The sequence below is a fragment of the Erpetoichthys calabaricus genome, chromosome 17 (assembly GCF_900747795.2).
Source record: "Erpetoichthys calabaricus chromosome 17, fErpCal1.3, whole genome shotgun sequence".
NCBI classification, from domain to species: Eukaryota; Metazoa; Chordata; class Cladistia; order Polypteriformes; family Polypteridae; genus Erpetoichthys; species Erpetoichthys calabaricus.
Genome location: NC_041410.2, coordinates 71,928,932 through 71,955,351, shown reverse-complemented (window position 1 = coordinate 71,955,351; position 26,420 = coordinate 71,928,932). Strand labels below are relative to the sequence as shown.

The following is a 26,420-nucleotide window of genomic DNA, read 5'->3' as shown; positions in this document are numbered from 1 at the left end:
TGTTTTGTGCTTTTTTTTCTCTTTAAACTACTGTTTCAGTTTAATAGCATCAAGCTAAGCGTTAGTAACTTTTTTGCTCTTTTAAATAGCTTGGCTGTGTTTTCAAGGCCGATTGTTTGGTTAGATTTTTTTTTTCCTAATCTTTCTCTCTCTAAATATAGTCAGTCAATTTTACCATAGAAATAATGGTATTGCAGCTGTTTGCTTAATGTTTGAATTCATTCCTTTTAAATGAATAGTCTCTACTTCCTTATCAATGTTTTTTCTAGGTTCCTCTTTAAAGGTGTCTGTCACTTGCCCAGATTCTGACACTTAATATCCAGTTTGTGACACTGAGTAATGCTTGTGCAACAGCTGTGTGAGGCAGACCTTACTTTCCAAAAGTCAGCTATGCCTTCCTTTACTCTAACAGTATGTTATTCAGGCAGCGTCTCAATTATCAAATAACAGTATTACATGTATGTATCTTAATTATGGATTAGTAATCTGCTAAGGAAGAAAAGCATCCTTACAGTGTGACAAGGTACTGATTATAGATGGAAAGTACTGTATTTGAGAAAGGTGGTCTCCATTTAGTCTGGAGATAAACGATGAAGAGAAATCAGACTATTTTCTGGATGTAATAATGAAGAAAGGAAACCTATTGCAGACTGGCCTTTGTATTAAAAATTGTCCCTTATTTTTAGAGTGATAGTACCCCATTATTGTTTACTTTCTATCCTGAAGCATTGTTTTCTCAGTGAAAAGAATATCATAGAATAAAACTTTGATAAGACTTTTAATGTAAGCCTGTGTTGCAACTACTGTAAACATCTCTTTAATGTTCCAGTGTGCCTTGTGCTGTAGTTTTTACTCCTATCAGAAGATTAAAAAGAGTTGTAACTCTACATGATAAAATGTGATTTAAATGAATGACAGTGTAGAGAATGTCCAGTTATGGTTTTGAAATGTAGTGGATTTTACCATATGTTCAATTGTTTATAATTTTAAAACTGTTGAGATTTGACCTTAACTTCTCTCAATTACAAGCCATTAGACTAGAAAATTGCAAGAACTGGGACATTCATCTAAAAAAACATGAGTAATTAATTCAAATAAAATATATTTAATGTGGAACTCGTTAGAAAATTCGAATTATTTTTTACAAAAAAATTCACATGTATAGTTCCTTGCTGTTGACCAGTTCTGAAATGTAGGTGAATTAAAAAATAAATCTTACTTCAAAATTGTTTCCCAGTGCTTAAAAAAATCATAGAAACTCAAAATGTGTATTTTTTTTAGTATTACATTGTTTTGTAAGTATTGTGGAGGCTCTCAATTTACACAGGTGAAGAACAACTGCCTAACAAGGACACAGTTCTCTTTCAATTGGCCTCCACCAGTGCATCATTAAAATAACTGCCATATTTTCTGGATAAAAATCCCACAGTTAAGGGATCATTGTAAATATGAAGGACAGCTGTGAAAATGAAAACTAAAAAGCATTCCAAAGAAGTCAGAGATAAAACAGTACACATGCAGAAGTTAGGAAAACAGTACAGAACAGTATCCAAGTGTTTGGATGTGCCATGGGCACTGTTGCCTCAATTATCAGTAAGTAGATGCTGTGTCAACCCAGCCTGATGCTGCTTTAAAAATGTTCCTGAAACACTATGCTTTAAGGAGACTTGTGAGAAGAGCTAAAGAAAGGTGGGCATTCACTTTGAAGGAGCTACAGTATGAGTAAAAGTACAAAGTCAATAGGTCGGCATAACAGTAACCTGTATGTGACTGTGACACCAAAGAAGCTAATACTCAAAAAGATCAGTATGAAAACATGAGAAGTATGCTAGAAAGAATAAGAGTGACCCAGTTTTACATTGGGGAAAATGCTTTTGAGATCAGATGAGACTTAGAGCTTTTTTGGCCAAATCTCAGAAGAAATCGGTGTAGTGCATATGTAATACTGTGCACACCTTAAAAAAAAAAAAAAGTGAAATATGATGATGACAACATTATTCTGTGAGACTGCTGTTCCTCAGCAGGGGCTGAGCATCTGGATAAAATACAAGGAAGAATATTTCACAGTGAGGCAGTGATCTGAATTTCAAGGCCAAAAATAACCCAGGTATGGCTCAAGTAGAAAAAGGTGAATGTACAGCAGTGCCCTAGTCTTTATCAAATTGAGACTCTGTGGCACTGCTGAAAATTGTCATGCAAGAAGTGTCATCTGACTAGCTCATACAACCTGGAGCAAATCTTTCTGGAAGAATATCCCAAATTCACTCTCAAACAATGTGCAAATCTGGTACATACTTGAAAGATTTAAAGCTTTGATTGCTTGTTCTACATCATATCATTGAAACTGTTTGAATAGATCTTTGTTTCCTTATAATTATAATAGTTTTAAGGTATTTAAGCTGTTCTGATATAATCCATGAAAATGATCTGGCTTGGTCTAACATACAAGAGGATTCAATGGAATAGCATGCTTTTATGTATATTAATTTTGAATCTGGAAATAATAAGTTTTCTTAACATATTTAATATTAATGGTGTAGAGAATGTGAGACAGAAATATAAAGCATCATATTATAAAAATAAAAAGGTTTCTCTATTCAAGCCCTTCCTTTATGATTAATTTTATTTTTGAGATAGCTACGGGGGTTCAACATCAATAGCAAAAAGCTTTGGCAATAATGGAAACCCTTGTCTGGTTCCATGTTCAACTTTGAAATGATCATAGTTGGTATTTTTAATAAGGATTGGAGGCTTTTGAACTAGAATAACACAATTTAATCCATGCAGATATTTTAGGGCCAAATCCAAATTTGTGCAGTATAGTAAACATATATCCCTATTCTTCTCTATCAAAGACTTTTCCTTCATCCAAATTTAGTGAAATCTTTGGGAATTCAGAATCTGCAGATGAATATACTACAATAAACAATCACTAAAGATTGGATACTAAATCTCTGTCTTTAATAAATCCAGTTTATTTCTCTGTTCTTTTGGCCATTTTTCCAAAATGTTAATGTTATTAAGAAGTGAAAATTGGTGTCTGTGATGCACATTGCAGCAAGTCTTTGTTTTACCAAAGAAAAATTGACACTTAATATTTTTATAGCATTTTTCAAGCTTCAATAAACATTGATAACCCCTCAAAATTGAGTTTTAAGGAGAGGGGCCACTTAATGGGACAGAGAAGAGGCAGTTATAACCTGAACTTTGGTATTGCTGTTTTAGTTCCTGTGTCTGTTTGGTTATTTTTGATATTTGGATTTTTGGGGTTTTGAACCCCCCAAAACCGTTTTCTGTTTATGATTAATGATTAAAGGATTTGTTTTCTTTTTGGTTTTGCCTTCAGGACAATGTTTACCATACCAGCTGGAGGAATCCTAATAAAAATACCTTTTATAACTTAGTGCTAAACCAATATTCTATGTCGGGGTGCCCAACTCTGGTCCTGGAGGGCTAATGTGACTGCAGGTTTTATTCTAACCATCTTCTTAATTAGTGATCAGTTTTTGCTACTGATTAACTTCTTTTCCTTTAATTTTGATTGTCTTTTTTTTTTATAATTGGCTTAGTCCTCTGAACTGCTTCTTTTTTCTTAAATGACACCTTGAGATATGAAGTGAGCCAACAGATGACCAGCTCACCTCAAACTCCAACCAGTTTCACTCCAATCAGTTTCTTAATTAGCATTAAGCATTATTCCATGGCTTGGTGTTCTAATTCTGCCTCAGCAGACATTTCACAAACTTTATTTTCTAAGAACATCATCAAAATGTTTTGCGTAGCTGAGCAGATTAACATTACTGAAACTTACCCTTTCTTTATTTTCAGATATTGTATGATAGTCACAGGTTAGCTGGTCAAGTGTTAGCTTGTTTTGTATGTAATTATTGTTTGCTGACTAATTGAGGGAAAAAGAAACAATCAAGGGGTCTGAGTCTTAAATAGCAAGTCAGGTAAAATTAAGGATGAAAGAACTTAGCTGAGAAAACTGGTCACTGATTAAGAAGATGGTTAGAGTGAAAACCTGCTGCCAAAATAACCCTCCAGGACCAGAGTCCCACACGCCTATTCTGTATTATCTCAAATTAGAAAAATCAGATTCTTTTCACAGTGATCTATTCAACATTTTTCCAGACCTGGACAACAACTCAATATCACAATTCAATGTCACATTTAAAAATAAATAACTAAAATTTGCTTTGATTTCCAACGTTTTGAAATAAGAATATCACATAGCAAGATTTCAAAGTATGATTTGTTTTTCATCAAAATTAGGGAATTAACCAAGGTATCGAATACTTTAGAAATTAACTTTTACTCTTTTTATGTAGTATATTGTAAGACTTTAAAGAGAAGATCCACATTTTGGACATATCGGCTATTATAGTATAACTCTTATTGGAATTTGTGGAATGTGCTCATGCCATTTTATATCTGTTTCTTCAGTTTTTAAAAATTTGCAACAAAATCCTTGACCAGTACTAAAATCTACTAAGAATGCTTCAATTAACTCTGCAGTTAACAGTCCATTAAAAAGCAGCATTATATTTCTATGAAAAGTTTTTTTTTTCTTCAGTGTTAATAATTAAAAAAATATTTGGCAATGAAAGTCCACCTTATCATTATTTTTCCATTTTCTTTCATACTTATAGAAGGTTGAATGAAGCAAGTTTAATATCGTCCATGTAACATGTCTACTTCGGAAGTTGCACAGTGATGTTTTCCTATATCTTACATTTCCAAAAATTAACTGAAAATATGGAACTGCTAGAACAACCTGTGGGAAGAACTGCAACCTTGTTTTATTAATGGGAAGGAGTAAAGTTTGATTGCCTATGGACAGCAATAGAATGAAGTATGCTTTTTTGTATAAGCGTTAGATATAAAAATAGTTTAATACATAAGTGATAGGATCAACACAGTTAATGCCTAAGTGATAGGATGCACATTTATGTCAAAAGGAGGTTTAACCTTTTTTTTTTTTTTTTTTTTTTTTAATAAGTCTTGTGGCTTAGCTTTACAAATGAACACACAGTTTTATATAGATTACATATTTTTTTAAATTTGCTATTATCTTATATCTATGATAGTACTTGCCACATTCTTCTATCTAATGATGAGTTATTAAATATAATATTTTAGTAAACAAAATCTGATCCACTTTGTAGACCAGGTTAGTGCAACTTCTGAAAGCTAGCTCCTGTACCTTCACATTAATTATAGGAAGAGAGGTCCCTAGCTTTGATGTTAAAGCATAAGTTTGGTATTTTCCAAGTCAGTTATTTCTTCACGAACAAGACGTATATGCATTTGCCATGCAAAATTGTTCCGAAGTCCAGCCTTTTCTATACATTTTTAAAAATATCTTGCCCACATTGGGGCACTTTATAATGGAGGAAATGGGGCACAAAGCTCCAATGTAAAATAAAAGCCTAAAACTTTCCAAATATATCTTCTATGAGTTTCAATAAAACAAAACAAGCCTCCCCAGTTTCCAACACGTTTGTTACAACAAAAAGAATCTGGAAATAATTGTTTTATTGCATATTCCTGGTACTATTTTTCTAAAGGTACGGATATGTTTTATATTCCTTTGTTTGGGTTCTCACATAAACAGAAGTGAGTCGAAACAAAACCAACCACGTAGCATGAAAAGTGATTTTATCTTTTGACAAGAAACCACTTCCCATGAGGTGAAAGATTATTCCAGAAGACGAAGTACTGAGGTAGTGCACATGGCTGGTTTTCTTTTAAAATGGCTGAATCTCGTAATTTTTTTTTTTTTTTTTTTTTTTTTTTTTGTGCTTTGCATCAAAAGTGATGTATAAGCTGTTTTACGCTGTACGTGTAATTGCAAGATGCGGATAAGTACTCAACAACTAACTTGGCTATGAAAATATTTATATTTGGTAAGTTTTAAGACTTTTGTTTATTGGCTTTACTTATGCCCCATTATTTCCAATATAAAATGCTAGTGCAGGCAAAATATTAAAAAAAAAAAAAAAATTATAGGAAATGCTGGACTTTGGAACACAGTTTTGTGTGGCAAATGCATATATGCCATGCATGTGATGAAATAACTTCAACTTGAAAAATACCAAACTGAAATCTGGTGTGCAATCCTGATCTTGGTATACGAACCAAGATTTTTTCTTTTTCTATATAATTCTTTGTTCTTTGCAACAATTAATTTTAATAGTCTTTGGAATAATTTTGTAATTCTGACAGATGTATTCTGCAGCCATCAGAAAGCTCCATTTGTCCTGTTATAGGGAGTTGCTATTCACCTGTATGTTTGAGTGCCTAGGCTAGATCCAGTTGTGTAAACTTCGGCCCTTCATGCTGCCCTGTGATGGTTTGTAATCATTTGCACCAATTCTGCTGCACCAGATACAAAATGTTACCAGACTTAGGATGATTAAGTGAGTTGTGTAATAATGATTTTAGCTTTAGTTGAATTTACTGTAATAAACACTTCTAAAGTGCAATTTTTTAGTGTTATTTGTTGATTAGATCAGCTTTATGTAGTGATAACATTAAAAGGACAATCTGAATTTGAAAGTTTCCCATGTGTTATAACACAGAACACATTTTTTCTTAAAGTAATTTTTTTTAATGTATAAACATTGAATTCTCCCTATACCTACATTTCTCCAGTATCCTGTTCATTTAATCATTCTCTCTTTGTACCTAAGAACCTTACATCTAAACATTTTTATCATACTTCTAATTCTTTAGTTCCAAGGTATTCCAGATGCCATGAAGCTGACTCTGCAATATTTCATCTGCATTTCTTGATTAGAGACGGCATCATGCAATACTTACTCTGAAGTTGGTCGACTTTCTATCAAATTGAAAAGCGGAGTTGGCAGATTATTTGCTAAGCAGTTTTGTTAATAGTTTAATATTATGCCTTTTGATATTAAAATCTTTGTCATTTAAAGATACATCACATAGTTTATGATAACAAAGCACAAATACTTTTAAGTGTTCTTTAAGTTTGAAAATACAGTGAATTGGGGTGTCTGATGCAGTGCTGTAAAATAAATAAAAAATAATTAAATAGATTTATTTGACTGAGAACAAAGCTGTAAGGAGAGATGCAGTAAACTTTCTACATGGCTGTTTATATTAACATCCGAAAACCTTTATATTTAACTTCCATTGCCTCATTTTCTATTTAATAGGATACAGGTAATTTCAGACAATTTTAGCCTTTTTTCTCTCTTTTTCTTATATATCTTTACAACATAGTCACCTCAAATGATATTTCTTTATACCATTATCTTTTATCCAGGCCATGTGCAGTTAACTAAATTTGCATTAGTGGCCCATTATGAATCCTTGTGACAGATTCCTTGTCTCTGCTTCCTGGGTAGAGATGAATTTGGTCCCATGGAAGCCTCTCGGAATATTGTAGACTAGGCAATTAGACCTTAGTCGCTATTATAGCTACTTTTGCTTCGGGGCCATAAAGTTCAGATCCCCAGCAGAGCTTAAGTGTGCTTTAGAAGCAGTTTTAAAATTTATCCTCAAGGGGATGGCTTGGCTACCTGTCCAAACACTAGTTAAAGCTTTCATAGTGAGAACAGATACTATACCTATCAGGACAAGTACATTGTCATTCTTTCTTCAAATGATCTCAGAACTGTTTCTTAAGTGCTGCCGACTAGACTTTACAATATTTCACCTATCCACCCACTTTCTGAACCCGATTAGGCCATTACAAGGTTGTAGGGAGCCATAATATTTCAAGCAATCGTAATTTTCATTGATTTTTTCCCTATCATTATAACAAGATAGGGGGTATGCCTTTGAGCTTTTAAGCAAGGATGTTTAAATGGAAATGAACCGATTAAACCTCTCATTCTTATTTGCATTCTGTGCATCTTCTTGAGAAAGAATAGAGTAGTTTAGGATGCTGTTTACTTGGAAAGGTACTATACAAAAAAGATTGTATATGCCAAAGTGAGGGAAATCCTGCAGTGAAAGAGAACTACCACAAATCCTCTCCATTTCCAATAGAGTATATTTTCATGCATTCCATAATGATCAGTAAGCATATATCTGTTTTATTACAGTGCAGGTATTTTATTAGTTTTTTGAAGTAATTTGTTGCTTAAATGTGTTCTTTCTAATTTAACATTTTTTTTCATTTGATCACTTTTGTTAATGCACAGCTTCTGTGTAACAATTGCTGTATTAATTCTTACTTTGAAAAGCCAAATTCCCTCTTGGGGATAAATAATGTTAGTTCTGTCTATCTATTTACCTACCTTTTCCAGTGCTTGACATTTTATCATTGATTATGATTGTAAAAGTCAAAAATCAATTAGAGATGTTTGCTCTAGTGAAATTGAACTATGCCTCCTTAAATCTAACCTAACTTAAATCTACTGCTGTAGTGTTTAAAAGTGGATGAGGAAATTAGTGTATATTTCATCTTCTGTATATTCATAGTTTACATGATGTAAAAAGAAGTACATTAGAACCACAAGAGTGTAGCAGTCAAAACACCAGTCTTCTATTATTACAGGAATTCACATCTGCAAGCCCCATCCACTGCAACAGGTTAGATCATCTAAAGAGATCGACTTTCTTAGTCTTTTTTTCTGCCTTTATTTGACTTTAGTGTTTTAAACCTGCTTTTAGGTTTTGTGTCCTCTTCCTCAGTTTCCTTCTAGTCTTTCATCTAAATTCAGGATTTTGTCCCCTTTTATAACTGTGGGACAGCTATGCTCCTTACCAAAAAAGTCTTAAAGTACAAGTTTTATGTGAGTCTTTTCTAGTATTTGGATTACAGATTTCAAAATTCCTGCTTGAGTGAGAGACATTTCTCACAGGTTTTTGACCTCTTTTATAGAAGATTGAGTAAGCACCCCACTGCAGTATTAAAGAGTGCTATATTTCATCCATCCAATATTGGTTATAAGGCAAAACCAAACCACTGACAGTGTGTCAGTCTGTTGTGGAACTGTGAGGCATTTGTGATAACCACTCCACCACAGTGCTTCCCTTTTCCTGTCATATGTCTCCTTTTTTCTACAATGTACTTGAAAGTAGTCCAAGTACTCCCTGAATATTTGCCCATGTTAATGCCTTTCTTGATTAATTGTAGTTTAGCAAAACCGGACAAACCACCAGTGAATGTTGAAAGTCAGAATGCTATAAATTCTTGATGAAAAGTGGGAAAACTATAAGCCAAAGCAGTTATCCAATGGAATTTTGCAAAAAGATGTCTGCTAAACTCACTGTAGTAATGCTAGCTATGTTTGAAGATGCAAAAGATGACAGTATTCTACCTCAAACCATATACCAGGTGTCGATCTCTGTTCTATATATCAGTCTCACTACTAAATAATGATGTAAAGGTATTGGCCAGGTTCTAGTGAAAAGAATTGAGAAAGTGCGCCCTATAATTGCACCACAAGACCCAGCTGGATTAATTAACTCTTTCAGGGCTGATGTCGACTTTTGTCGAAATTCAGGGGATAGAGGACGGTAATTGGCTGTAAACTGCGACAAAACCCACCCTTCCAAGTTAAGTAGGTTTGTTGATTTGACCTCGATTCCCTGCGTGAGTAGCGAAGAGCAAATAATTTCTAAAATGACATTGACATCTGGCAAGAGACTAAAGCGGATATGCATAATTAAAAAAACCCATGTACGTTTTATGTATTATCTCTGAATCAGACTATAACTTGTCAGACTTGGAATTTGATGCAAGTGATCAGGAGATGGGGATCGAAAACAAAAGTGAGGTACCAGCATCAGCAGTCCCCAGCTGGTCTTATGCTGAACACGTATGGCTAGCTGATGCCCCTACGGCAGCATTCGCCTTGGAGGACCACCACTTATGATGATGACAAGAGGTACAAATCATATTGCGTCACACTGCCACTGCTGCCTACCTGCCGTGCGAACACCGCCAAGGCAGCCAGCCCACTGTGCATTCCTGCTGGCCATCGAGGTACCCCCACGCAGCCACAGAGATGCCAAATATGCACCAACAGCAGCCACAGCATGTAGCAACAGACATTTTAGGTTGATTTATGTGTGAAACCATCGCTTTCTGTGCTTTTCAGAAAACTGAGTTTTTTTGGGGGAAAAATATTCAGCCCTCAAAGAGTTAAAGTCAAGTAGCAATCATCAAATGTTCACCACTTAGTGGATGTGGAGTACAATCCTTCAGCATTCGTCCTTCCAGAAGTTTTAGTGTCTCTTGACGTAGAACAGGAAAGAACAGCATGGGGCTTTCACTTTATTGTTTTGAATAAATTTATGTTTGGTCCAGAAATTGTCAACTGCAAAAAATACCAGTCTATATGGATGATTTGGTTGTCTTCATCACTCAAATGTATCATTGCCAATCTTAAATCCAGAGATCATGTAAAAGATATTTAATATAATAATTATGATTAATAAGGAAAAAAGTTTCTCCCCCTCCCAAGTATCCGGGAATTAAGGTTATAAACAATCTTAAAGATCTTTTTAAAACAATTTGGCAGGTTGATGGAAAGCACTAGACAAGATGTCAACAGATGTTCAACTCTTTACCTCTCCTTAGCAGGCGGAGATCATATATTTAAAATGGAATATCCTCTTCAAATTTTTATTCCTCTTTCAGAATATTAAATAATTATTAACAAATCCTTTTTTAAAATGCTCAACTCTGCTATAAGCTCATTTATAAGGAATTTGTTGCCATATTTAAAAAAAAATCAACATAACAGATCGAAAGCAGAAGGTGGCATGAAGCTATCCGTCTTTCAGCTTTAATGCTGTGTTGTGAATGTTTGTAATTTCAGACAATTTAAAAAAGAAGAAAGTGCTGAATAGTCATCTACTTAGCTGTAAATGCAAGGAAATTTTGTAAGATTTCTTTGTGTGCTTTTCTCTGTACTCCAGTCACTAACATTTGCCATTTTACTAGTAATCAGATTGTTCTTTAATGCTCTCAAAATGTAGAACCAATGTACAAAACATTTCAAGGAAAGGACATAACTCTCTTTTGCTCCCTTGGTTACACAATATGTAAATCATGGAAGACAGCAGATCTCAGTCTTCAGAGGTCTTTATATTCCTAATGTGTTTGCACCTTTTGATTAACTTTGTTGTAAGTATGAAATTCCTTTAATGCCGGTTTTTTTTTTCTATTTGCAAGCTAGCAGCCCCTTGTTTAAAAAAAAAAAAAAAAAAAAAAAAAAAAGAAATTTAATTTACTTTTCTAATCTTACACCAAAGCTCACAGACAAAAATATTTTAACTAATAATGAGAAGATTATTAGCAACATTTCCAGACTTTATCAATTATTGTCATAGTGCTTAGCACTAGTCCAACAATCGTGCAAAACATGATATAATTCTTTGCAAAGTAAAATCATTCACCGGACACACCTCTCTAAACTTAAATTATCAAAAATATGTCAGGGACTGGACCCTAACTATGAATAATACTTAGGTGGCTTTGACCTCACTCAGGCATGTGTTTTGGGATTGTTCAAAACCAAAATAATATTTTAAAAATATTTTTTCTGCTCTATCAGATAGTGTAGGATTATTGGAAATCCTTTTACAGCAGTGTTTGGAGTTATTTCAAACAAGTTCAAACTATTTGGTAATAAACTTGACCATTATTGCCTACACTACATGCTCTCCTAAACCCAATGGGAAAATTATATATTATGTAAAGCTGAAAAAAAAATATAATTTTCTATGCATGAATCTGTGCAGAGTTTTTAAGTATTTGGCAAGGATTCATTAATGTTATTCTACAATAACTCTGCTGGTTTCGTGCCTGTGACTCTGCTAAACTGTTTACACAATGGTCCTCATTATAATACTAACTAGCTCATTGTTTTGTAGGTTTGGGCAGCAGGGGCAAGGGCTTTAGTGTGGTTTATATATTACAGTTGCTAATTATACTCTAGTATTGGGATTGATTTATATTTTAGATTTATTAATTTTGTTTCACTAACACTTATTTTTGATTACCATAGTATAAAACCTGTTTTTGTAATGCATATTTTTGGAATAAATAAAATATTAATTAAGAAAACAACTTGTTTGAAAAAGAAAGTAGTAATAGTAGTAGCAGTGTCATATGGGTGGTTAACAAAAGAGCGCTAAGTACTAGTGTCATTCCCATTAACAGAAGCAAAATATAATAACTATTATGTACAAAACCATTTAGAATTTGCATACATAAGAGCACATCTGTTTACATGTTGAACAGACAATGACCAACAAAAAGTAACACAGTAACTCTTCCTTACTATATACAGTATAACTTTTGGAAGATGTAGTCCTCATATAACATATGAAAGGCTAAAGTGACATTAAGTGAATACTCTTAAGAAGACCTCTGTTCTGTACAGCCTGTTCCTTCAAGCACACTTGTATCCAGCTAAACCACATTGGGTGGTACTTCTTTCTGGGGCTAGTAAGAGTCTCTCTTAATAAAACCAATTTTTAGTCTTTTAGGCCCCAAAACATCACACACCAGGTAATGCTATTTTTGCAGGCTAAAATTATGATTTTTTTTTTATAATAAAAATAATAGCATAGTGAAAATGTTGCATAAGGAGATATGATTAAATACATCTGAAAACTGGGCAGAGAACTTACAGAAGGAGATTAGGGTTTTATTGTGGTCAGCAGTGTGGGGCCTGTATTATCATACTGTTACCCTTGAACTACCCTTACTTGCTTTCTTGTAGGGCCTAGATATATTTTTCCAATGATAAGTGGACTCACCAGGTTTGTTAATGGACTTTTCTACTCTTTCACCTTAAGATTAACACATATATATATATATATAGATATACACATGCCCACAGACCCTAACCAATTAAGTGCCATATGAATGACACATGCACAGCCTGTCACTGCCTGACACTTCAGTCACATAAGTGCTGCATGAATGACTTATGCAAAGCCTGTCACTCACTATCATTTTAAGAGACTTACTTTTGATTGGCACTAACAACGTACAATGTCTTAAATATATCTCAGACCTACAGTAAATATTACTTTTGTCTCCAAGAGTATATTTAAGCATACAAAGGCTCAATATCCTTGGCTATAGGCCATTTAACAACCAATGATGTCTTTCTTTTACCATACTATTCCTTCTATTGGCTGGAACTCCCCTCCGTATGGCAACATCCGACTGCTCCGGGAGCTCTTAATATGTACTATATTACTTTAATCACTCCAGATATTAAGACAAAGTGTAGAAATTTAAAAGCAACCTGGTATTTATTAAAGAATAATAATAATAGTAGAACAAATTATAAAAGAAAATATAAATAGCAATTTCTGGATATATACAGTATGTAGTCTTTCGAAAAAGCTTACAAAGAATGCCAAGCATAGGAAGTTTGTCCTGGGGTCACTTGTATATATAACAAGTGCAATTCGTATATTTTGTAAAGTACTTTTATTACTATTTCAGTTTGTTATTATTTTCTCTCTTCTTGTCTTTTTAACTCTTATGCCTCACACTGAGTCGACTACACCTTCAATTTCGTTGTTCCTTTGTAAAAGTGACAATGACAATAAAGATCTATCTATCTATCTTTTGATCTAGCAATCAGTGTAATTCATAAGATGCTTTCACTGGTGGTCATGTGAAACGGTTGCACATCTTTCTGTCTCTTCTAACGTTGCCTTCTCCCTCCTCTTCTCTTCTGTCAGACAAGCCATGTTTATATTAAAATGTGTGATATGGGCTTTGTGATACGGCTTTGTGATTTGGATTTGTGACATGGGATATTACACACCTTTGATTGGCTGGGTGTCAAAGTTCTATATCCAAGTGATAAGATAATCAAAACAGCCTTAGGCAAACAGTCAAAATAGTTGTTTTAAGGTGATAGATTACTGGTACTGTCAATTAAGTTAATTTTGTTTGTTTGAGCAAAATATGATGAAAATACAGGCACCAGGACAGGGCCAAAAGTGGTTTTGAGTGCAAAGATCTGCATGCCAAGATCTACAGTTATAAAAAAAGAGGACAGATTAAAGAACTATATCTCATATTTCATCATTCTGTTTTTAACAGTGACTCATTATATGGCTTATTTGAAAATTAACTGCACAAGGAATATTCAGTACAGAAATTAAACACATTTTTTAAAGTTTAATTTAGTTCTATAGTCCAGATTTATTGTTGTGTACATAATACAGTGAAATTACTTTGTCTCCCTCAAATAAGAGATAGTTCTACAATACCAAGAGTGGTAGATGAATAGAATGACTTCAAATATTAAATATGCTATTAGAAAATACTAGGGGGTTCACCCCCTGCTCACTTCGCTCATCAACAACCCCGTCCTGCGCTATGCAGCAGCCACTTCGCGTCTCTGCCGCTCGCGTTGTGAGAGGGGGGCTGAATGCACCCCAAGGAGACGCAGTCGCTCCTCTGAAACCCCCTTTTAAATGGTGATACAATGGGAAACGAATACAGTTTTTTTTTTTTTTTTTAACCTCCTCTGCTTGATCAGCTGCTGGATTGCTGCTGCTGCATGCCATGTGATGTGCATCTCACACGCCGCTTCGAACATTTAAAAGCCTGTGCAGCAGCTGTCCTATTCTTTTTCTTTTATTTCCGGCCCAGGTCATGGTTAAATCTCTTGGCACAAAGTCTTGTCTCACATGACGCGAGTTCTTGATATTTTTTAGTTTATAATTTAAAAACGGAATAAAAATCTGAAAATCTAACAACATCACATTAAAGTTCGATAAATTCTGAAAAGAAAAGAATGATACCAAACATATATAGGTTTTAAAATAAGCCCAATTTAAAGCATGACAATAAACATCACATATAAAATCGTTGCACTTTTAGGCTTAGGATTTTATATATATAGAGTAGATATACAAGAACACACTTTGAGAATTTTCATGCAGTTGGTAGTATGAGCGGCTACTAAGTATTTATTTTAACCCGAGGATAAATACTGTTCCTGAATCTAGTGATACAAGTGCTGTTGGCCTTGTGCTGTTTTTTTACAATGAAGGGTGGAGAAAAGTAACTGTACAGGAAGACTGAAGTTTTTTTTTTTTAAATAATTTTTGTGTTTCTAAGGCAATGTGTGTTAATATGAGTGCTGAACAGAAGGAAGTTGTGTATGAATAATATTTTAAGCCAGTTTCTCCATCCTCTACGGTGCTTTTGGTGCCCTGTATTGAACAGGTGCCATCAAGGGGAATAATCCCACCAGTAAGGATAGACTCCACTCTACACCTATTGAGTTTAGAGTGAGTTTAGAGCATATACTATATGTACGCTTTCTTGGGGCACCTAAAGAAGTAAAGATGTAGGTGAAATGTTGTGCCCATTTCAGTAATGATGACTGCAAAAATTTCAAGGAGGGTTGCTCATTCCATAACATTCTTTCCAATGTAGATACGTGTTGTATGCCTCTTGGTTTATGAAATCTATGACCAGCATTTTGGTTTTGCTGTCATGACACCACGGTAAGCCATTGTTGGTAACTGGGTCTTCAATAGTGGTATTGTCAACAAATTTACTGATGACGTTGGAGCTGTGCTTAGCCGCATAGTCATAAATGAACAAAGAGTACAGTAGGACACTCCAGACACTGCCCGGTGGAGTAAGGGTTAGTTTAGAGGATATGATGCACCAATGTGGATATCATGGGGTCTGCCGCTTAGGAAGTCTAAAGTCAGGTTGCAGAACATGGGTGTGATTTGACTACATTTACTTATTGCTTTCTAGGAGTGTTCAGTTTGTAATCAATGTTGTAAACAAAGCATACTTTTTTAATTTTTTATAAACTTTCATATCTATCTCTCTGTCGTGGATGATTGGAAGGACACTCACAACATTGAGGAAAGTGTTGGGGTGCCAGCCTGGTCATCTCTTTTAATCCAAGCATAAAGAAATTCAAACAAAAATAAAATTTGATGGAATATGCAGAAATAAATTGAAATAAACTAAAAAGGAGTCTTCATGATGTGTTTAATGTGAATCAATCTAGTATTCTGTGCTGTTCACAATTCAGTTCCGATATAAAACACTATTCACCATGGCTTCCATTCTTTTATAGTGCACAATCCATTGGGAGCAGAGTCATTTGCCCTCAGTGGGAGTCTTCACACTGCTTTGGGTGACAGAAGAGACAAGGATGTTAAAGACTGTCCCCTCTCACCCCAGGGTAGTACCACTTACCTCCGGTAAACCTAGAAGGTGGTCCTCCAACGTAAATGTGTGACACTGTTTATCTATCTATGTGTGTTATTGCTCCATAAAGTGGTAACTTTTGTCATATTTGTTGGACGTAAAAGTAGGAATTTTGTTGTTCTCTTTGTTAAAGGACATTGTTACTACTACTGGGTTTTAATTTATAATCTTTAGGAATCTGTGCCCCATGCCACATTTTACGTCAATCACAAATGCTCCTTCTGTAAGTCAGTCACCAGTTTTGATTGTTGACAAGCGTAATTGCTTTCCCACGCTAATACCTGCATCTCTTGCATGTTTCCATATTGCTGAACTGAAATTTGTTGCTGCAAGCTAGTATTATGTGAATGTTAGTGGTGATCAGTGTTGGAGAATATTACTTTTAAAGGTAACTTGGATACATTACTCAGTACTTGCAAATAAAAGTAACTAAAAACATATAGTTACTCATAAAATGTAATGCATTACAACAGTGTGAGTTTTTCTTCTTTTGCATGAAAAACTGTACATTTCACTAGCTAGCATATTATTAAATTCTAAACTTGTCTCTTTCATGTAATTGACCAATACAGAGCCAAATTTTATCATTTTCTTGTGCTTTATAAATATGTTTAGTCCTTTCATGTGCTGTGAAGTGAATACCATCCATTCTCTTTTCCGTCTCTAACATGAGCCCCCGAAGATTCATGGTATGAACACTACTGCTGCAACAACAGATCAATCTTTATGACCCCATAGCACATGCAGGATTAAGTGTATACTTAACTTTTGTTCAGTTGTTTTCATTTGATTGCACACTATGCAGGTGCTTAATTTCTTTCTCACTGTTTACCACCACACAACAGAAGCATATGTGGAAGTGTCAGGAATAAGCTACCATCGTACCACAGTAACAACAATTTTTTTTTTTCTTTTCATTTAAGTAGCACAGGTATTTTTACTACAATAAAATAAGTATTGCTTTAAGTGATTTGATACTTTAAAAAGTAATCTGATTATGTAACGCGTGTTACTTTTAACGCATTGCCTCCAACACTGGCACTGGCATTTTTAAATTAATGCAGTGACAATGGCTTTATGCTTAACCAGTCTGACAAGAAATGTTCAAAATGCGCCAAACTGCAAAATTAAACCACTTTTATTATAAGTATGGCAAACGTCGTTTATAAGGTTTAACAGTAATCCAAAGTGTTTTAATTATCTTGTGGAGTACATCATGATAGTTAATTTGATCATAGCCATGGTATGTAAAACAGACACCACTGTAGCTAATAATATTTAACAGTCTATCAGTTACGTAGTTTTTGGGATATCTTTGTTATGGGTTTAATGGACTAGAAGCTCTCCTTGTTTGACAGACATTTTAGACTCTCATAGGTTTACCATTTATTTCCTGATTTAATGTTTTTTGTTGGTGTCTTTTTCGTTACAGCTGTTTGTGGTCACTATATGGTATATAGAGCTCTACATGGTCCCTTTCTTCCTGCTCTTCCTTTTTGTTTGGAACTACTTCCAGATTGTCTCAGGTAGAGTCAGCAATACACAGGATCTGGTGAGTTCACTCTTCAGTCAAGGCTAATATTTAAGTAGTACAGGTGCTGGTCATAAAATTAGAATATCATGACAAAGTTGATTTATTTCAGTAATTCCATTCAAAAAGTGAAATTTGTATATTAGATTCATTCATTACACACAGACTGATGTATTTCAAATGTTTATTTCTTTTAATGTTAATGATTATAACTGACAACTAATGAAAGTCCCAAATTCAGTATCTCGGAAAATTAGAATATCAATTAAGACCAATGCAAAAAAAGGATTTTTAGAAATGTTGGCCAACTGAAAGGTATGAACATGAAAAGTATTAGCATGTACAGCACTCAATATTTAGTTGGGGCTCCTTTGGCCTGGATTACTGCAGCAATGCAGCGTGGCATGGAGTCGATCAGTCTGTGGCACTGCTCAGGTGTTATGAGAGCCCATGTTGCTCTGATAGTGGCCTTCAGCTCTTCTGAATTGTTGGGTCTGGCGTACTGCATCTTCCTCTTCACAACACCCCATAGATTTTCTATGGGGTTAAGGTCAGGCGAGTTTACTGGCCAATCAAGAACAGGGATACCATGCTCCTTAAACCAGGTACTGGTAGCTGTGGCACTGTGTGCAGGTGCCAGGTCCTGTTGGAAAATGAAATCTGCATCTCCATAAAGTTCGTCAACAGCAGGAAGCATGAAGTGCTCTAAAACTTCCTGGTAGACGGCTGCGTTGACCTTGGACCTCAGAAAACACAATGGACCAACACCAGCAGATGACATGGCACCCCAAACCATCACTGACTGTGGAAACTTTACACTGGACCTCACGCAACGTGGATTCTGTGCCTCTCCTCTCTTCCTCCAGACTCTGGAACCTTGATTTCCAAAGGAAATGCAAAATTTACTTTCATCAGAGAACATAACTTTGGACCACTCAGCAGCAGTCCAAAGGCGAGACGCTTCTGACGCTGTCTCTTGTTCAAGAGTGGCTTGACACAAGGAATGCGACAGCTGAAACCCATGTCTTGCATACGTCTGTGCGTGGTGGTTCTTGAAGCACTGACTCCAGCTGCAGTCCACTCTTTGTGAATCTCCCCCACATTTTTGAATGGGTTTTGTTTCACAATCCTCTCCAGGGTGCGGTTATCCCTATTGTTTGTACACTTTTTTCTACCACTATCCCTATTGCTTGTACACTTTTTTCTACCACATCTTGTCCTTCCCTTCGCCTCTCTATTAATGTGCTTGGACACAGAGCTCTGTGAACAGCCAGCCTCTTTAGCAATGACCTTTTGTGTCTTGCCCTCCTTGTGCAAGGTGTCAATGGTCGTCTTTTGGACAACTGTCAAGTCAGCAGTCTTCCCCATGATTGTGTAGCCTACAGAACTCGACTGAGAGACCATTTAAAGGCTTTTGCAGGTGTTTTGAGTAAATTAGCTGATTAGAGTGTGGCACCAGGTGTCTTCAATATTGAACCTTTTCACAATATTCTAATTTTCCGAGATACTGAAATTGGGACTTTCATTAGTTGTCAGTTATAATCATCAACATTAAAAGAAATAAACATTTGAAATACATCAGTCTGTGTGTAATGAATGAATCTTATATACAAGTTTCACTTTTTGAATGGAATTACTGAAATAAATCAACTTTGTCATGATATTCTAATTTTATGACCAGCACCTGTAATATGGAACAGGGTCATTTTTGAAGTTGCTTTTTAAAACTGTAGTTTATCGCATTTAAAAATGTATATTGAATCTTTAATCAAGCTTTCTTTTATGAAAACCTTTCATGGTGGGAATAATCAAATTTCTTTACTGTTAAGTACAGAAAATTATGAATACAGTACAATATGAAATATTGCAAGTGATTGGCATAATTTAATGAATAAAGCTTTACATCAAAGAAGGTGAAAATAACACTAAAGAAAAAAATTAATTGCACATTAAATTTAAAAAAGTCACTTTCAGAATTTAGTTGAGAAAGTAAATGTCTTTGATGTGGATTTTAGCATTTATTTGAACCCATCATAATATGCATGGAAGGCATAAAGAGCAACTGCATCACTAGTGGTGCCGTCAAACAGTGCCATGTTACATTAAATCGATTATATAAATTTTCTCCATATTGTTTAAAATACTTTCTGGTAGAGACATCGAGAGACAACAACATGTCTAAGTGAATTCATTTTGGAATACAGATTACAGCTCATTGAAATAAATGTCACAGACTGTACTTATACTATAAATTAGATTATGCTATAGGTCAACACCATTCTCAAGTGACATAAATGTAGTCGTAATGTGTTTTATAAATACCTGGTACACTCTATTATTAAACAATGAGTGGTCTTTATTTGTTTTCATTTCTAGAATTCCATGCAAAAATTGCAGCATGTGAAGTCTCGTTTCTGTTCTGACTTGCTATGTGTTACAAAGTTTTCTGTGTGTGTTTTGCATTTGCTGGAATGAATGACCACTTACTTGTCGATAGATTAAAACATACATACATACTGTGACAGGTGGCTGGGGCACCCCAGCAGCATATGTTCCAGGTGAGCAAGCATGGGAAAGGCAATATTTCCCCCTGGACACTAGATGGCAGCCTCCCTGGGTTGCAGCGGTGCCTTGGACTCCCACAGGGCTTCATGGGAGTCGGAGTTTGGTGTAGCCCTGTTGGGTTCTGCAGGCGCCGCCGGGGGTGCTGCAGCAGCAGGAGCTGCTAGCCCCTTTTGGGCACTAGTTTCACCACACCCAGAAGTGCAGCTGGATGTCGGCACTCAAACACCTGGAGCACTTCCGAGTGCCTAATAAAAGGAGCCAGCAACCACCACTCATTGGCCAGAGTCAGGAGGAGGAGGACAAAGCTTGGAGGAGGAGTGGTGGTGGAAGAGAAAGAGGAAAGGAAAGTGTGTGGTGTGTTTTTGGTGGTGCTTACTTCACACTTGGGACTGTGTTGTGCTTGTGGGGATTAGGGGGAAGACGTGCCCCACAGGTTAAGAAAAATAAGTCTTTTTATTTTATACATGCCTCCGGTGTGAATCTGTGTCGGGTCGAGTGCATATATAGCGCCTTGTCACAATACATACATACATAAACATCTTTTGCCACCTTTTATACTGTGTATGCCCCCTCGGATTCCTGTCATTTTTGTTTTTATAAACTTGTGTTTGAAATATGCAGATCATTATTTTGATCAAAAGCCAAATATAAAGTTTTAAATAAAAAATACATTTTAATATGAGCGTTTTACTTTAGACTTATCCAGTCTAGTGACAGCAGTTTAAATTAGGTAGCACTTTATTTGTCCAAAGAGAGAAATTTAGCTTTTTGCAGAAGCTCAATAAATAAATCATTTGAAACCCCCTCAAACACACAACAGAATTATTACAAAGGAAGGAAAACTTCTAACTTGGCCAAAGATAAAAACAGTAGTCAAAGTCACAGTGAGGCATTATAAAAGCCTTTTTCCAGTGGTACATACTTCTGCTGAATAAATTGTTTCCAGAAACTGCTTAGTGTCAGTGTGTCATAGAGGGAATGTGCAGCATTGTTCATAAAGGCCATCACTTTTGTCTTCAAGTGCACATCCAATAACTGAGCCTGCCTTTTTAATTAGCATGTTGATTCAGTGAGTCACTTTTCAAGTGCGGTCGTTGGTCCAGCATACCACAGTATAGAAAATCTCACTGGCCATCGCAGAGTTGTAGAACATGTAAAGGAAATCACTACCCATATTGAAGGAACTAAGAAAAAAAGAGTGCTCTGCCCTTTCTCATATAGTTCCCCTGTGTTATGAGACCAGTCCAGCCTATCAATAATGTGGACCACCAAGTACTTGCAGCAGTGCATCACCTTCACATCCATTTCCTAAAAAGCAACCAGGAGTAGAGAATTTTTGGTGCTCAAAAATCAATATCCAGTTCATTGTTTTTTCTGGTGTTAATATATTTACTAGTAAGTCCATGGAAAAAGCAATAAAAAGAATGTAATTCATGTTGCATTATCCACATTTCTGTTATCCAGCTGCAAAGTCAAAACATACAAAAATGCATGCATTTTTGCTAAAATATTAATACTTGTGGAAAACTCAAAATACAATATAAACCAGAAAGGTACAGTCCCATAATACAGTACTTCTGAAATGAAGAAAGGATTCTTAACCAATAAATTAATGGGAGAAAACAATTTGTTCAAAAACAAAAATCAGATTAAAACTTTTTTCTCATCCATTACTACAAAAGAAGGGGGTATGTGACAGATTGAATATACTGTGTGTGTGTGTTTGTCATACACACACATACTACAGGGAAAAAGTTTTAGAACTCCTCAGTTTTTATGGAAATGCACACAGTTTAAAGTCTTCATGTTTCGTGAAATCAAGGTATAGAACAAATAAACAATTGCAAATAAAAAAATAAGTCGAGGGAATTTAAGTGTACTAAATTTTATTCAAATTTTTGATCAATCAAAGTAGCCACCTTTTCCTGATACAACAGCCAGACTGTGTTAAGCCTTTTGATCTAGAATGCCAGTCACTCTGTGCAGGTCACCAACGCTGCCTCCAGCAAAAGAATCCCAGATCATCACACTTCTTCCTCCATGTTTGACTGTTGGTGTTACAAACTGAGGAACCGTCCTTTCGCCATCTCGATAGTGTACAAACATCCTGCATGATGAACTGAAGATTTCAAATTTTGATTCATCAGTCCAAACGACTTTCTTCCAGTTTGCAGTGGTCCACAGCTTGTATTTCAAGGTCATATTTAGTCCTTTTAAGTAATGGCTTTCTAACCGCAACTTAACTTGTAATACCTGCAGCACAATGTCACCTTTTCACAGTAGAAACTGAGTCTTACAATTTTCGCTCACTGTTAAGCTGTGCTTGAAGCTAAACTTGAAGCTGTTGTGCTGTAAGGTGCCCATCATACAAGCTGAGGACCCTCAGAAACTTACAATGTACGATGACTCATATGTAGTGGGCCTAGTCTGCTGTAACCCATTTTCTGCTAATTCATTAGAGGAACAATCGTGATAAGTACATGGATCCAACCTGTCAGTAATGCCAATACAAGTCAAGATATAATGGGGCAGGGTATTTTATTAACAATCACTTGACTTAAATGAGACATTGTTTGAGTGTGATAAGATAATTAAGTATCACTACTGTTAAGGTGCATCCTTTCATGGTGAAAGTTTGCCTGTCTGCAAAAGGGCTTTTTTCTGCATATGTTCTGCCGCACCCACCATATGACAAACCACCTCAAGATCCCAGATTAGGACCCGATTGCAGCCATGTGACAGGTGACACTTCAGCACCACACTAGTTCAGATGGAATGGAACAGTGTGAGGTTTTGTATGGTGGCTGGAGTGCCAGTCCTGCCACCAACACCCAGGTTTTTCCCTGCAGGTTGGAGGGCCTACTTGCAGGGCTGGATGCAGATTAACGTCATATCCAGGATGGAGCGATTGCAGGTTAAAAGCCTTGCTCAAGGGCCCAATGGTGTGGAGTCACTTCTGGCGTTTACGGGATTTGAACTGGCAACCTTCGGATTGCCAGTGCAGATCCCTTGTGTCAGAACCACCACTTCGCTGGATGCATAATAAAACTAAAGCTGTGATATAAATTAAATAGTAAAATTCATTATCAGAAAACAGTAATGAAATATATATGCATTCATAATAAATTGTGACCTCTCTTGAATGATTTTAAAAGCACATTAACATATGTTAAGAAATACATTATTATGATGAGCCAAAGTCCAAGTCAAAATTAAAAAAACATGAGATCATGAGCAATAATCGAAAAAGTTAATACTAATTACTAATTCATTGCTCCTAAGGTGATTGCAGAGCAGATTACAATGTCAATTTGTTGAAAAGACTACCCCCTGATGAGACATTCAATAAAAGCAAAGCAAAATGTTAATGAAAAGATGACTTTATTTTCTCATCTTCAAGGCCAAATCATAGTCCATGAGTGCGATCTAAGAGATTTCTCATCACTCATAATGCCTACAATTTCACGTGTTATTTTATTGGTTGATTTTTTTTTTATGCTGTGCACTGATTACAAGATGCTGAACACCAGTTAAACATTGTGTTGTGTTAGTCCAAAATTTAGAATCTTTTTATTCTGTATAATGTCAACAGGACTAGATAGTTAATTGCAGTCAATTTGTAATGAAAACAATTAATTGTTCTTTAGACCTTTCCTTTAATATCCATGCAGATGTAATCTTCACTTTTAAGAATGTAGAATTATTGTTCAAATGTAAAGTTTGAAATTAAATTGTCTCAGAAGAAATAACTTCTGTTTTAATCATGTACACTGAATACTTAATGTTTAAGTGCTGGGTGATGAGATGAAGTTTGTAATTCTCCTGTTATGCATTCTGTCTGAGTATACTTACCATAAATTCTGATGATGTGTCTTTGGTGATGTATCTTGGGTCATCAGGGTTGGGTGATGTAACAGTTTCGTGTTATGAGATGCATTTTTTTGTTGCATCAGTTGCTACCCCCCTCTTAAATGCTGTAAGCAGTATGAAAAGAAGAACATAATAAGGTTATTTTAAAATGCAAAAAAATGCATGTTATATAAATTTAAAATCACTTGCCTTACACAATGGGGAGCTACAGCTGGTGCCTGGGAAGGGCAGTGTTTTGCTTTTCCCTCTCAAGTTGCTCTCTGTCCTACTCATAAATGACTGAGGTTCTGGAAAATATAAATAGCTAAATGCATTACAAAAAATACATTTAAATCAAAGAGTTTAAAAACAATCTGATCTGTTGATTGATTTGATTTAATGTTTACAAGTTTGTTCTGAATTATTTATTTTAATGAAAATATTATTTTTTTTTTTTTTGCTACTTTGTCTAAATTGTCCCTAGTGTGTGCTGGTTGTGTGTGTGTGTGTGTGTGTGTGTGTGTGCACGTGCCCTGCGGTGGGCTGCTGCCCTGCCCAGGGTTTGTTTTCCTGCCTTGTGCCCTGTGTTGGCTGGGATTGGCTCCAGCAGACCCCCGTGACTCTGTAGTTAGGATATAGCGGGTTGGATAATGGATGGATGGATGGATGGACTTTAATTGGTTATTGATTAAACCCCCCACCCCTTCTTAATTGCTTTTTTTTCTTAGATTATTTCTTAAATTGAAGCTCTTTATAGATGTTGCATACAGGTCACTTTAATTCATTTTTGTTGTTCATTGCTGTGTTACTCAGTGTACTGCAAAATTCTGTGACATGCAGTATCTTTGGAGTTCTTTACTTTATATAAAATGGGGCAATATGAATATTTCTGTTTTTAAATGGAACAACTAAATGTTAGCTGTTATGGATACGATGTTGTCATAGAGGAAGAGAATGGAGAATAGGAGGTGAATGAAAGATTTATTGTGGTGGTTGTTTGTGTACTATGAATTTTCAGCTAAGTATGTCATTCAACCACCAGCAAGTCAGGCAAAGATTTTTTAGCTAGGTGTAGCGAGGCTTAATTTTGTTTTGTTTGTTATTTTTTTTTTCTTTTTTAATCCATTCCAGAGAACACATTACATATAGTAAATATACTGTATCTAAAATAAAGCTATTGCCACAAGTTGATGTCAGTGATGTCATTTGTACTTGGATCAACCTCCAAAGCTCTGAAGAACAGTGATGAAGACATGTTCTATAAAGCTTGATATTGTGCCCTTTTAGATGAGTCAGTACAAAATGTAGCCCCAAAATCAGAGTCCTTAGAGATGATAACAGTAAGAAGGAATAATGCCACATGTTGAGATTGTGTTAAAAATGCTCCTCTTTTAAGGCAATCGTGTGTTATGCTGAATGGATATAGAAACGAAGTTATGGGACAGCATGTTTTCATGTGGCCTCATGTCAGCAGCCATGTCAGGCATGTGTTGGTAAAATATTCTGTATTTCTTTATTGCATAAATTCTATCTTTTTGTCAGTTGAGCAAAACAGCTAATTGAAATTGCCTACAAAAATTGGAAGTTTTACCTTTTTTTTTTTTTTTACCAAGTACAAGTAAATAATAATCTGGACAAAAACTAACAAATCTGTTAGTTTTCATTACTAATCATGAAGTGTGTTTCATTTGGTGTGATGCATAGGAGCTGCCTCCTGAACATGTTCAGCCATTCTTACGTAAAAGATATTTCACTGCCATGACAGTGGCTTTGTTGTAAAGAAGTTAGGTCAAAACTGAGTCTGTGCCTTGATTATTTAAGAGCACAAATATTGAATAAAATATTATACCTTTCTTGCATATAACATTACATGGTGAATTTACAGGACTTTAAATGGATGTTAAATCCAATAACAACTTAACTCACAAAATGAATTGCTGTGGCCAAGGACAGTGACAAATAGGAAGGATAATAAACTGCAATGATTATAAATAAAAGTATACTTCTTGTTATTTTATCTGTGAAACAAAAGCCCTGATAAATTGTTTACTAAGTGACCTCAGTGTTTTAAAATGATATATGAATGTATGTCTTTTTTACAGCATTAATTAGAACTTGGTTTATATTTGAAGGAAAACACCCAAACTTTTTTTATAGCCAATTGAAGTTTACAGAAAAAAGCTGTGAAAATTTTTCTCAAATAGTCCAAGAAATTAATTCACTAGCATTTTTGTCACTACCCATTGTCCAAATGGTTAGAAACTG

General features: G+C 35.3%; 1 protein-coding gene across 2 annotated transcripts in view; it reads left to right on the top strand.

The window, feature by feature from the left end:
* Positions 1-26,420, top strand: part of mctp2a (multiple C2 domains, transmembrane 2a) — a 339,546-nt gene that overhangs the window by 215,506 nt on the left and 97,620 nt on the right. For both annotated transcript variants that reach the window (XM_028823594.2, XM_028823595.2), the window contains one exon: positions 17,643-17,762. In XM_028823594.2, the coding sequence (XP_028679427.1) occupies positions 17,643-17,762 (120 nt within the window). The remainder of the gene's footprint in view (positions 1-17,642; positions 17,763-26,420) is intronic.